The sequence below is a fragment of the Oxyura jamaicensis genome, chromosome 7, assembly GCF_011077185.1.
Source record: "Oxyura jamaicensis isolate SHBP4307 breed ruddy duck chromosome 7, BPBGC_Ojam_1.0, whole genome shotgun sequence".
NCBI lineage: Eukaryota > Metazoa > Chordata > Aves > Anseriformes > Anatidae > Oxyura > Oxyura jamaicensis.
This window is the reverse complement of record NC_048899.1, coordinates 28,555,161-28,569,750: the sequence shown is the minus strand read 5'-3', so window position 1 is coordinate 28,569,750 and position 14,590 is coordinate 28,555,161. Positions and strand designations below refer to the sequence as shown.

Genomic DNA, 14,590 nt, shown 5'->3' with positions numbered 1-14,590 from the left:
TAATCATTTTTATGTGCTATGAAGTAAAAACAAAACAGAGCCCAGAGATGAGACTGTTCTGGATAGGCACAGGTTAATAAGAGGTAAAACAGAACAATTTCAGACACTTTAAACTGCGTCTCCAAAGATAATGACTTGAAATCAATTATCAGCATAGAAGGACAGTGCCTATCCCATAGCACTGTTTTTCTCACAAAGTCAAACAGAAGCGTGAGTGCACTCTTCTAAGCCACGTACATCTTTATTCTCCACCCAGGCCAGCAAGGATGGGGAAATATGCAATTAAAAATAACAATCAGCAAACACACACTATCTGTACTTAAAAAAAACATTCAGACTACAGCAGCCAGAAACACGCTCAACAATCAAGTAACTGGTATTCCCTGCAGTTTGGCAGCGGCATGTAAGCAGAAATTATTTGTGAGTTTCTGAAAGCAAAGGTAGAACAAGACAAAAACTTGTGCTTTCTTCTATTACAACAAGTGATTATGACTATATATTTTTCAGCAGGCAAAGAGCTCCAAGAGAACAGGCAGGAAAGAAAGCTATCCAGAGTTGTTTTGAGAAAAGTCTGAATAAAACTTTTTAAAATAGCACCAGAACTAACCCCAAGCTTAAAGTAGCTCCCATCAAAATCAGTGGCAGAACACCCTGATTTCATCGGGAAGAGACGAGCTTGGTTGAATATGTAATAAAGTAGAAAACACATGATGGATTGTTCCAGCTTATCCCCCAAAAGGTGTACTCCAAGTCATTTCGCTATACCCAGAAGCACGGCTGCCATGACTGAAGGGGGCAATACACCTCCTCTGATGCTCCTTTGTGTTCACGTAGCAAGAGGCACAGATTTGGTTTTGTCTCGGTTCTGGCAGGCTGTTTGCAAGCCTGAAAGCAATCCTGCAGCTCAGCAGACATTTCACATAGCTGCGCTCTGTAACTAGCTAGTACTTATCATTCAAACCCTCTGTAAGCTGAAGGCTCTTTGTGCTATTGGCCCCAGCCTTTCGTTTAGCTTGGAACAGCTGCTGTTTGGCAGTGACAGCTGAACTCTTACCCTCTGAACTTTTTCCCAGTGAACTGGTCCCAGTGGCATAGGTCATCTTTGAACCCCACTGAATTACTTCCTGTTGCCTCACAGGCTGGGGACTTTTTTTCTTTCTTTTTGCAGGAAGTTGGCCATTGCCTTTAGAGACCCCGTCAGTAAAAACTGATAGTTGCGCATAAGGAAGCAGCAAATGCAGCCTGGCTGTACCTGAGCACAGGGACACCTTTGCTTTGTCGGTAAACTGCAGGGCCAAGCCAGCTCTTTATATTTGGCTCGCACACTGTTCACACTGGTAATTCTCAAGCCAGTGCTAAGAGGCTTCTTTGGCTGGACATCTCAGAAGGGGATAGACCAAGGATGCAGCAGGAACTTCACTTATTTCTCAGTGTCAGGCTCAGAGCATCCAATGGACTTGTTCATCCATCGCAAGCTCCCAAATGTCCTAATCAGGATGGCCTTGAGATTGTCCTTGAAACGTGATATGTAGCAATTAAACAATTAAAATTTCTCTGGCCTATGGTGGCCACCTCAGCCTGGCCTGGGAGCCCACTAAGATGCCACGCAAATTCCCAGAAGGTGGGAAGTAAATTACGAAAATGAGACATGATGGGAGGAGGATATACAATCTGTTGCTCTTCCATGTAATTAAGCAGGAGGCAGGGGGCGGTGGAGCAGATTTCTGGAGCGGAGGCACTGATACAGTTTGCACTGGTGCTAAGAGGTTCAGGCTCAAGGATGCCCCATTCTACATGGGATGGTTCAGCATCTCCTCCGTAACAGCAGCTTGAAAGATGGAATGACCATTTCAGTGAGACTTTCCCATCTCAAGCATCTTCAATGCCACCTTCCTAAACTGAGGTGCCACCAAACCACACATACATTGCGGTGACACCCAAAATGATTGCCCTGCCTCACAGCAGGTGTTTCTTCTCAGCATTGCAACTGTTTGCACTTCACACTCCCAGCTGTTCTCTTGCATAAGACTCCTGTAGCCCATTCCCTCATAGGAGTGCATCCAACAAGAGATCGAAGGTCCCAAGGACACGTGTGCACCTACAGTCACCTGGTGATGTGCAGCACCTACATGCAGCATTGCTGAGCAAGTGACGTGTGGGATGCGTTTCAGGTCAGCACAGATCTCGTGTCTTTGTCAGAGGCTGTGCTGTCCTCTTCCACTGGAAGGCCGGGCACAACTACTGTGGTGCACTGCTTTTTCAAACTGACACTTTCTCAGCAGTTAGCATACCTGAAAGGTTTTTTTGCATTTTTTTTTTTTTTGGAAGAACTGATAAAGGATCCTTTCTAGGAAAACTGCAGGAACATCACAAATCTTGCAATTTGTCCTTCCATTATGGATGAGTTTCTGATCTCCTGAAGTTCATCCCCTGCACAAAGACTTCTTTTCGCTGGGTTGACAGGTCTCTATTATGTCCTATTCTCTAAAAGTGAAGTCTGACTTTATAGAAGTAGTCTTTTCAGCATACACCTCTGTCACCTGCAAAACAGCCTGAGCCCCACAGACCTGGGTTTTCCCACTATTCCCCAAAGTTGTAATTAGCTAAAACAGATGCCAAATCACTGGAGAGCCATGCACCTCCCCACAAACACAATGTGAAGCTAGCACACTTGCATTCTGTGACATTTAAAGAGCACTCCCAGCCTGATATTTTATTTGTGTTTAAATATATACATATATAAAATCAGCGTGTTATTTTCTAGATGAAAACCACTCACATATGACCAAAATAGTCAGGACAAAGGCTCAGACTGCTGAAGTCTCAACGCCCTGTGCAGAGCTCTTACCAGAGAGACTACCTGAGATATTATCAGAATCTAGCAGCTCAACAATGCTGTACGGAGAACAATCCTCCAAACCCAGCTTGCTGCAGAGCCAGCCACAGAAGCCCTTTTCCATATCCCTGACAGCATGCCACCAGTCCCCAAAGGACCATGATACCTGGCTCACAGCTGAGTACAGGCCTAGGGAAAAAGACACAACCATGATTATAATTGGGTAGAAGATGATTAAAAAGGGGCAGAAGGTGATTTTGTGCCAGAAGGTCCTCTCTTCATTGTATACCAAGAAAATGTTGTACCATGTAATGGTTCCATAGTAGAATGAAACCACAAAGGACACCACAAAAATAACGGGGAGGCAGATGATGGTCCAGAGGACGATGTGGGGTCCCCTGTCCAGCCCAACATCACATTTCTTTTTCTTCTCAAGTACATCTTCTTTAGGAGGTTCCTTTGACTTAGTCAGTTCCTGCAGCTCTTTGTCCGTTAGTGTGACGTGGATGTCCACCATCTGACCCTTCTTCTTTCCTCTGGTGATTGTTCCAGTCAAAGTGACGTATCGGCTGTCTAAGGGCATGTTCCAGACACCTACGAACACAGATAAACTCATCCACGTTAGATTTCTTTTCTTTGTGGAGTATTTTATGTAAATCCCCAAAGACCCTGAAATGAATTAGTGCAGATGGAGTAATAGTTGAATAAAAAGAAGATGGAATGCAAGAAGCAATGCAGTATAAAGACAATTATTGCAGAAGAAATTGGAAGATAAACCAATGAAATGACAGAAATCACAAGGGAGAAGACAACAACATCTGTACTGGGGACAATATATGAAGGAAAAGTGCTGCAGGAGCATATGGAAAAGAGACAAGACAGAGCAACTGACTAAAAAATAGAAAGCCTATTTTCCCTGCTACCCTCAGAGGTTTATTCCTAAACAGCATGGACACTTGGCATAAATGTGCTAAATATGAATAAGGCTCTAGTACTGGAATAAGCACATGCACCCCCACAGAGGTATGCTTGAATAGTTGTTACTCCACTTTATATTTGCACTATATCTTGATCCAAATTAATTTTTAAATATTTTTAAAAAAAAATTAAAATCACCAAGTCTCATATTTACTAAGTCTCATGTAATTACATTTGCATTTTAAGGGATCGAGAAAGGCACCCAACAGGAAAGCGATGAAATGTGTGTTCAAATTACAAACATTTTGGCTTCCAGGTGACATTGGTTTGGGATGGTCCCTGCAGTGGCATTGGGCATAAACTCATCTGTGGGGCAAAAATTTGCTTCCTTCTGGGCTTAATTCCAACTCATGAAGGAACTCCAACGAATCTGTCATGCTCTTAAAGGGAGCACTTTGAAGTGGCCCACACAAACAGGAAGGCAGCATAGAAGCATGAGGGTTGGGGTTAGGATCACGGGGAATCCAGTGTGGCTGAAGGACCAGGAGTGGGCATTCGCATTAAACCCTTGTCAGCCCACAGCACTGACTCATGAGAGGATTAGCCATGGGACCAGCCTCACACACTTTTTCCCTACGAGGGCAGCCAGGACAAACATCAGAAGTGAAAGTGGTTCTAAGATGCCCTACGATGACCTTGCCAAATAATCAGTCTTAAAGAGGAAGCTGTGCTGAGATTATGCAAGCAGAAGGCAAACAGCAAATCCTAGATAATGAGTAAAGCTCCCTAGCACAGGTAGAGCCCCTAAATCCATCTGCTGCCATCCTTTCACTTAACAGGCAGTTGTTTTAGGCACAGATGGGGGCTTGACTACAGCATCACTGGCATAAAGTATGCTCAGCACTTTGGATTGTCCTTAACCAGGGCATACATTTAAAACCAAGAGCAGGGCAACAACTAACATCTGCAAAGAACTGCAGGAGACACCCCAAATCAGGCTGTAGTGCTTTTTGCTTCAGAGCATCTTCATTTATGAACTCAAACTCTCCTTGCCTGCGGTCCTGGCGATGACTGGTCCCACAGTTACTTCCAGCTGAGCTCAGCCCATGCAGACATCAAGAAGGGTGGCCCTGCCATTGCCTCCCCTTTCACTGGCCCTGCATTGGGGTCTGCACCGCACAGGACCTGCAGAGCGAGGAAGGGTACCCTGTGTTTCTGTGCCTGTGGCTCCCACCATCAGCCTCTGTAACCTACCTCAATAAATCTTGTGAATACAAGCAGATGCGTAAAAAGCATGAATTTCCCCAAATGCAAGTATCTCTAATCTGCACTTCTAAATGGCAGCAAGAGCCCCAACCTCTTTCCTGAATTTGTCATGGCTGTCAGTGACACCAAGGTTTATGGAAAGCAGATGTTCCCAGGGATACATACCGTCTGTCGTGGACTGACCCAGAAACTTTGAGCCTTCCTCAGAGTTCCTCTCCCCTCCTTCTTCATCTGCCTGCTCCTCTTCCACCTTATTCTCATTCTCCGATCGATACACTATTACTGACTCGGGACGGGACTCTTTCTTCTTCTTTTTCCTCCGGTCCATAGTGGCTTCCCCATCAAAGGTGACCGTGGTTGCCACCGCCTTCCTCACGGAGCTGTGGCGAGGGCTGTGGGTCCCAGACTTGCTCTCTTTCTGCACCGTCTCCTCCATCCCACTGCTGCTCTCAAGCACCTCACCTGGCATCTTTTAGGGCTTGTTTCCAGGCTAACAGCTCCTGCACTTAGAAGCCATTGATTAGACAGGGGTCCTAGGGATGCTTTGTTCTGGTCAAATATCCCACTGCTGACATCCAAACCGTGTGCTCCATTCCCAGCCTAAAATGAGAGAGAAGGCAGAAAAAGTGTCTGCTTCATCCCAAGCAGAAAAAAATGACACAACTTTTCTTTAAAGGGTTACTTCCAACCGGTTCATCTGAAGATCTGATCCTCATTACTGTCTTGAACATCGATTTTATTACATGGGTGCATGTCTTCTAATATCACCTAATCCTGATTCTTAGATTCCAATTTGAAATAATAAAAAATAAAAAGCTATTTGAAGAGGAAAGAGTTCAGAACATTTGTAAGAAGAGATTAAACAAGCACAGCTTATTGTGTGACTTTAACATTCCTCTGCAATGCTGGAAGCAAGCAGAAGACAATGGTTTTGGCTGACATGAAAAAGAAATACTGAAGTCACAGACAAAAATCAAGTTGAATAATTTAAAGGACTGGCCTAGCTTAGAGACAGCCGCAGCAGACACATCCTACATTATGATAGCTCTGTTGGTGCCAGCCTCTCAAGCTTTGAGTGTCTTCTGATTTACTGCCCATTGCAAGGATATTGCCAAGAGTAATCAAATGATGTCAAAATGAATGATATTTCAAACCCTACCAATTTAGCATTATGCACTTCTGTAAGACCTTAAAATATAACATATACAGTAGATTTAAAGGAAAATTGCTATTAAGATGACTTCACTGGGGAGGGATTTTGAAACCACAGCAAAGCCTTCTTGTTGTGCAGGGAAAAAAAAACAACAAATTTTCATAAATATTTATAACAGATATAAGGACTTGGTTTCTGCTCATTCAAGCAAAACTACCGCTAATACCAAGTGACAGAGTTATCTATGGGAATGCTGCCTAAGTACACACCACGTGATTAAACACGCATCAAGGCAGACAATCCTGCTCCTTGAACCTGCAAGACACGGGATTAATGGTTCTTAGATTTCGTAACATTTACAAACCCAACTGCCAAATATTCATGAAGTATTTAGGTACACATCTGAGTACAAGAAATAACGTTTTAACAACTCTGAAGAGCTCTGTTGAATGTTTATGTATGTAAAAGAATGCACGTGACCAATAATTAAATTTCTCCCTATTATCTGAGTCATGTCTTTAAGAGGAAACTAAGAAACATAGTTATCATAATGTATAGCGCAATAAATGCTGGGGAAATTGTTTTACTTGAACAGTGAAAAATGTTGAGCATTTTTAGGTCTGGTAGTCTGGTCCCCATCTTCCCACAGTTATAAGGTTTTACTGCTTTGTTTTGAGATTTCTTGCAGAACTTTAGGTCTTTTTATGCCTCGCACACTCACACAAACAGATACACACAACTGTTAACCGTATCACTTTAATTTTAAGACTATGGCCAGTTGGCTTTCTTTGGTTTTAAAAAACTCAACAATTCAGATTATTTTTTTTGCATTACAGAAAATAAATCTTCCCTGGTGAGCAGAAGACACATGAAATGGATTTCAAAAATCATTCAGCACATCCCAGAAGTCAGACTGCTTCTAAATCACTGGGCACAGGAATATTTTGGCCAGCTCTGCAACATGGCTGGAAACAGACTGTTTGGATTGCCATCTGAGTTCACACCTGCCATGCAAAAAACATATGCCTAGATTTGCAGACATGCTGGAAAACAGCTCTGTAAAACACTAAATTTACTGCAAATACTGTCCCTTCGCTGCATCAGCCATAAAACTTCATGTTTTGCATCTATGAAATCCTAAAATCACCTGATTAAGCCTAGCGAGCCCCTGAGACAGGAGCAAGCTTCTCCTGCTGCAAATGGAGGAAAAAAAGAAGACTCAGAGTCACTGAGAAGCTGAAAGCATCACTGTTGGGATGACCTAATAAAAGTCTGGACACATGGAAGTTAATTTGGGATTAGATTTCCAAAATTCCTGGCTGTAGTTCCAGGCTCAGCCCGTACCGCCTTGAAAAGGGGACAACTTGCCAGTAATATTTAAAAATAACCCAAAGCTAAAAGCAAAGATTTGTGGTTGGGTTTTTCTTTTTTTTTTTTTTTTAGAAGTTTATCTAGCTGTGACCTTCATTAACTCACAGCAGATGATAACCTAATCTCAGTTCTTGGTGGAATGTCAAAGCCTAAAGACTACGTCAGTTTTGGCCAGGCAATGAGGAGCAACATGATGCTATTTTTCAATTTGGCATAGATATGATTGCTACTGGAAATCTGTGTCCAGTTCTTGCCCTCACCAGTCAGGCAAGATGCTGAATACTGATCAGATCTGTATGATCCCTACATCAGAAACAAAAACACGGTGAAGAAGATCCCTCTAATCCAGCAGAGGAGGATGGAGCAAGATAAAAAGCTGACATACAAATACAGAGCAGACGTTAGGTAGGTGTTTTAACAAAGCGTAGGTGTCCCTCGACGTACATCTCTGGGGGCTGTGGAGAATTGTATCGTCACTGGCAACTTCCAAATCTGGACTGGGTATCTTGGTTACTGGTACTTGACCAGAAGAGGTGTTAATGTAGGGAAGTCCTTTAACTTGTATTAAAAGATCACAAAGATCCTTCCTGATCTTAAACTTTCACGGTAGATGTTTTCTCTTTTCTCCTGGTCCTGACCTTCTGAAGACAGCACCTTGAAACACCACCATTGGCCCCATATCCCTCAGGGCTGCTGCTGAATCAAACAGGTTCACACCCCCAGCCCATTTTTGTTGAGAACATTTTCTGTAGTTTTGAACAAAAACTGGTCTCTTGCAGAAACCACAGTAGTGGACACAAAGCATGTTCTTTCTCTGATCTTTCTTTATGTCTGGTAAGAATGAGGCTGGCCCGCAGCACACCACAGCCACCCATAGCACCAACTCTTTCAGCCATACACTGAGATCTCGACCCCTTAAAAGCCTTGCTGTGGGGTTGAAGCATGACAATTGCTGTGCAGCTGATGTGAGTGATGACCATCTCCACGTGGGAGTGCAGAGGGAGATCGGAATCTCATAACTGTCCGTGTGAGAAAAGGAAAAGAAATGGTGAAATTTTAGAGATAGCAGGGAGCAGTTTATTAGCCAAACAATTTGATATTAATCTCTGTGTGAAAACAGATGGAAAACCCTGGGGAGGCAGCTCTGCAAAAACACTCTGTAGAAGAATTTTTAGAAGCACAGTCTTCTGTTACTATGCAGGAAAGCTACTGCTGCTTACTCTTCCCATGACAGTGTTACTCTTTGACACACAAAACAGGAGCCTAAGAGCTTGGTCTTGCACCTTGTAGCTCAAAGGAAGTTTTTCCATCAGCTTTCAGGGATTGCTTCTGCTGCTGCTAACAGAGGAGAAATTACCCTGTGTGAACGCAGACAGGAAGGAAGTGCCTTCCCGCAAGCTAATAAAATCTTTGATCTCAAATCCCTGCTACTGCACAAATAACCTTTTTACGACTGCTCAGAGGAGACATGAGAGGAAAAAACGTAGACTGTAAGCAGTGAGGAGCATCAACTTTTATTTTTATAGTCACATAACATGTACAACACGTAACAAGAACTGGCACTGTGTCTTCACTCCCATCACGCGGGGGTTGGCTGCAGGAACAAAAAACAACCGGTACTTTAGAAGCACGGTGAGTTACCCACAGGATGGAAAAGAGATCAGGGAAAATTTACCCTGGACATCTAGCTTGAGAGAGAGAGCTCCCCAGCCACAGGTCCTCCTTCCTTCTGCTTCATTCACTACATAGCCTCCCCAGTCCCAATCCCCAACCTCACCTCTGATTTTGTGCATGCATCTGTGTTGCTTAGGTGCCTGTTAGCCAAAGGATTAGTTCCAATCCCTAGTATTTTTAAAGGGCTTTTATCTGCTGTCAGATTGTACATATGAAAAATAGATGGTATCAGAGGCATCCAGCTGTCGGGACGGATCTGTCTGTCACCAATCAATGTTATGATAAAATGCATTGGTTCAATGCAGGATATACAGCCCCAGACCCTACAAAAATAGGTGGCAAGATCTATATAAGAAAGCACATTTAATTCTGACCTTATACTGGGAGAGGGCTGAGTGGTAGGACTTACCTCAATGATTTGACATGATCTTTCACATATGCATCCTCATCGTACCCTGCTGAAACAGGGAACAATGCCTGTCTCCATTTCACAGTGAAATAGCTCAAATTAGATTACAGTTCCTTGAATCTAGCAAATACCCAGGCTGTGATGGATGATCTGTTAGAAGGCAAGGTGGGAACAGCTCCTCCCTGCCAGTGCTAGTGTCTGTGCAGCCTGTGGTGAACTTGACAGGGGGATTTATCTCACTGAAAATAAGCCTTTTGCATTTTAAAAGAAAATAAAATGTTATTTTCAGCCAGATTAATTCGCTCATCAAGTTCACCATGCAGCCACCCCTAGAGGAAGAAATGTTCAAGGAAGGGGAGGGAAAAAGAAACCTTGCAGCAGCAGCCCATAGCAAGGCTGCTGCTTTAAGTGTCTATGCAAGGATAGCAGAAGCACAAAGAAAAACACCTTCCTGTGGCCTGCCAGCAGAACAGGAGAAAGCAAGAAACAAAGCTCATAGATCACACCCATCTTTCCATCCCTGTTTAATCCACAAGCTTCAAAGCACTTTTATTTCCTGAGGAAAGAGAGATAGACAAGAAAAAAGGCCATGCTCTGAGTATGCATCCAAGCAGGAGCAGACCCCAAGCTGGACTGCCAAAAGCACTGAGTGCCAGAGCAGAGAGGACGACACAGTAAGGTAACCCCTTCCACCCAAAACTTCATGGGTTTGCTAATGGAGCTCCCCACCCCTTGCCTGACCATCAGGATGTGGAGATGCCAAAAGCTGAAGCTAAAAGCAAAGGGAAGAGCGAGCAAGCCACACAGTCTCTGCAGGCAGGCACAGCCAGACCCAATTTTGCCCAGTCCAGATTTATAACCAGCAAATGCAGTCGTTTATTTAGTGCTGTCAGCACGCAGTGCTAGTGCTGCCCCACGCTGAGGCTGCCGAACAGCTTCTGGACCAATGCAGGTGGTGACAAGAGCCTGGCCAGCACAGGACGGCCTGCACTGAAGCTGCAGTTCAGCAAAGACAGAATGCCTTGGGCTCGGATTGAGGGCTCGCCAGCTCCGCTGCCAAGCTGCGTGGCTCAGGAGCACTGCTCTCCCTGCAGTCCTTCATCCTCCGTGTGAGGCACCCAAATGCCTGCTGATGGTACTCAACAGATACAGTCAAAATAAAAATAAAAGTAGTGAAGAGGAGCTTTCCAAAGTATCACTAAATTGTTTCTGGATGACATTTTCAAAGACTTTTTTTAAAAGTCAAGGGCATTTTACAGAATATCTGTTTTATGAATCAGATCTTTTTTTTTTTCCTCTGCTGTTCAGTAACTTTTCCAAATGTCAGGGAATAATAAGTGCTGCGTACATCAGTATTACTGAAGTCTGAGAAATGGCATACAAGAACAGCTGTGCATTTAAATTTTATACTAAACAAATTACTCAATCAATTTTTTTGCATGCTAACTTATTCAGAATTCCCAAACACTGCTGGTCTACCCTTTTTTAGAGCTAAAGCCTGAAGTGCTGTCTCTGCCTTGTCTCCACATTCTTTGTCCAGACTGCTAAAAGAATGAGAAATGAAGACAAAGCACCCAAATCTTCCCACTGCTTCCAGGAATGAGATCTGTTTCCTTACATTTATTATACTCTGTGGAAAACTTCTGCGAGTGGCATGTACACAAGAGTCTTTAAAGACAACCAAGACTTTAAAAGGAGCACGACTTGAAGGATGGTTTGAAATCCTCAAAGCATATTAAGTAGATTCCAAAGCAGGCTGGAATAAACTTAACAGAAATGCTTATTTTTTTTAGGAAAAAAATCCTGATGACACAGCAAAGATGTGTTCTCTCTCTTTTCCCCTATTCCACCCCTCCCTTCTGCATTTGCCCAAAGTGGGTCATCCTGCACCTCGAACCAGCAGGTGCCTGTTGCAGTTCCTGCCCATCTACCAGGACCCTGCTCAATTACACGGTGCCGTAGGAGCTGCAGAACCCAGTCGGTCACACCAACGTGAGCGCAGCATCCTGCCTCCACAGCAATGCCCTCAGCCTGGGACCTGGCATTGCATCTGTTTTTATTTCAGTAAAAGAGTAAATGTTATTTCAGTGAAAGATTCACAAGATCTCCATTTCCCTTCCTTAGGAACCCATGCAGCACTCATGCTAGGATGTTTTAATGTGTGTTGGACTCCCGCCTGACCTTTACAATAACTAAAAACTAGGATCCTGCGTTAGCACCTCTGGCTCTTTTTCCATCCCTTCCAACTCAGAAGATCCCTGACTGTGTCTTGGTCCCCTCTCCCTCCTGGCCCTGCAAGAAGATCAAGTATGCCAGTGCCTTATTCAGAGAGAACAAGGAGACCCCAAAGAGCAAAACCTGCAATTAGAGAACAAGGAGTTGCAGTCACGCGGTGCAATGGAAAACAGTCAATTCTAAATCCAGTATGGGAAGAAGGTATCTGAAAAATCCTGACACAAAACTACATCTTGGAGTTCTTATTTGGGTAAGATATTCAGGGGGTTCAGATCAGAGCTTTCTCTAACACCTGGCTGCAGCCCAGGAGTTGCTGAAGAGCCCAACTGTACAGAGCGAGAACTGGAAGGTCCCCCGGGAGTGATTCAGGATTGCTTAATGCATTGCACAGTAAATATAATCTAAGATACTTAGACAGTATCTCTTGCAGCAGGAATTAGTTGGCTCAGGGGACTCTCAATCGGATAAAAGTGCAGATACAGATCCATGATGCCAGGGTATTAAGGACGCAGCACTTTGAATTGCAGACAAGGAAATGCTCCAGTGTCATTAATACAGTGTCAGTGGGGTGTGTGACTATTTAGAACACATACCTGTGTACCGGTGTCAAACTGATACCGATACCCTACGTCTTCTCTGACTACAAACTCTGCTTTCAGTATGGTCCCAGTCTTCAGTATCTCCTCTTTTTTTTTTTTTGTCAGTGGAATGAAATTCCTTCAGGTAATGATGAAAGCTAGTGAAATCCTGATTATCTCCTAATTAGTACCTCGAGATATCCCTGCAAGCAAAGTATCTGCCCAGTGGGGAAGTTCCTGAAGAGATGAATTGGCAAGGGAACCTGACCATCGGATGGGGCTGACCACGAAGGCAGAAGTAATGAAATAGAAAGGCTCTCATGTACCAGTGAGAGGTGATGAAAGGAAAGCCAGCCACAGCAGAGAATGCACAGACAGGAGGTGAAAGTGACAGGGACTTCAGAGGAGGCCTTTGGTGTAATCCCATGGGAGAGTCCAGAGTGGTATGGGAACAGAAACTCATACCATTTTTCGCTCCACCCTTGTATTTCTAGTAGTAAGCATAGGGATTAAAAAGGATTGTTGTTACACTTTGTGCAATTTGGTATCCCAGGAGAAGAAAGCTATAAACCTGGAGCATCCGTGGGAGTGGGGCCTGGGAAAGCAGCAGCAACCAGAGCTGCAGGTTGATTTTCCTCGAGGCTAACTAGCAGAAACCCTCCATCGTAAATCATCTTTGACCTTAAGGTTTTATTTGTAGCGCTAGGATGCTTTTCATTAAATCTCCTCTGCTTTCACCTCCCTGTGAGACTGCTGGTCCCAGGGACACTTCTCCTGGGGTTTGGATCCCACAGAGGTTTCTCTCCTGTTTGGAGCCATCTGTCTCTCTCCTCAGTTTGGTATTTAACATCTCTGAGACTTTCCCCCCTTGCCAACATGGATTACAAGATATGAGGGGGCACAAACAGGGCGAATGCACAACCACCCCCCAAAGGACAGCAGGCTGTAAAGAATATTAAAGCAGGAAATATTGCTGCCAGGACTTCTAAAGCATGGCAGAGAGCTGGACTGGCAGATGTCATCAGCTGAATAGCTAAGCTATAGGCTGGCAAAGCACAAAATCTGTCTTTGACAAAAGTAGCCTTTTCTGAAAATGCAGAGTTTCCCATTCATCGCAACAAATCAAACTAGTTCATTCACAGCTCAGGCACAATCTGGGAGCTGAAAAAAAAAACAACGGAGAGCTAGTTTTTTCCTAGTCAATCTATAAATACAAAAGTAGATGCTAAAGAATGAAGTGCTAATTGCACAACTCTGAAGGGCTGACAACCGGAAAAAAAAAAAAGAAAAAAGAAAAAAAAAAAACAAAACATTCTTTTTGCATTCTTTTTTCTAAATGTGCCATTTTGAATTTTGAATGGTTAATGTTTTTAGGTGACAGATATATTAAGGAAACAAAATTAAGCAGGTTTTAGCATCAAAAAAATAAAAGTGAAGACTGAGGCTTTAAATGCAGATTTATTTTCATCCAAATGCAAGCTGACACATACTGCGAGTTAAAAAATAATAATAAAATTAAGAATTTTCTGTCTAGTCAGACGCTAGTTCTTAATACATATCCAAACATTAAGTTTATAGAATAACATAAAGGAATAGCCTTCTGCTTACTGACTTTACTGCTATGGCTGCATGTAGTGACAGACCAACATGTTTTAATGCTACCAACAATAGAAAACGAACATTCCTTTGTGAATAAGAAAGTACAAGTGTAAGAGAAGATTAAAATTGATTTCAGTTAATAAGATTTTCTTCTTTTCAGCTTAAATCATTCTGAATCTAAAACACAGGAGTAAAATCAATTCACACAACGATACACTCAAGCCTTGTTTCAAAGACAACCCCCACAACACTGACTAGAAGGCACTGCCTTGCTGAAAATATCTGTGAAAATTGGTTATCTCGGCTCAGTTCTTTGTGGATGGGCTTTGTAGCAAAAGGGGCTACCCTCCATTCAGGCCAAGGAATGGATGTCTCCTTTCCTTGCCTCCTTGCTCTCCGATCTTTATGCCTTTCTCCTTTATCCTCTCGCCCATCAGTCACACAACCTCACCGAATGTGTTAAGCCTCTTATTTATGGCTATTGAGAAATTCCAAAAGCTTGCAGAAAACAAGGAACTTATCTCAATAGGGAAGAAAAAAAAAAACATTTG

The 14,590-nt window shown here is 43.3% G+C and overlaps 1 protein-coding gene across 1 annotated transcript in view; it reads right to left on the bottom strand.

Annotated features, from left to right (window-relative positions):
- Positions 1 to 215: 215 nt before the first annotated feature.
- Positions 216 to 14,590, bottom strand: part of TMEM169 (transmembrane protein 169) — a 15,479-nt gene continuing 1,104 nt past the window's right edge. The window contains exons 2-3 of the mRNA XM_035332146.1: positions 5,186 to 5,620; positions 216 to 3,430 (exon numbers count right to left, since the gene is read on the bottom strand). Coding sequence (XP_035188037.1) covers positions 2,808 to 3,430; positions 5,186 to 5,489 — 927 coding nt within the window. The 5' untranslated portion in view covers positions 5,490 to 5,620 and the 3' untranslated portion in view covers positions 216 to 2,807. The remainder of the gene's footprint in view (positions 3,431 to 5,185; positions 5,621 to 14,590) is intronic.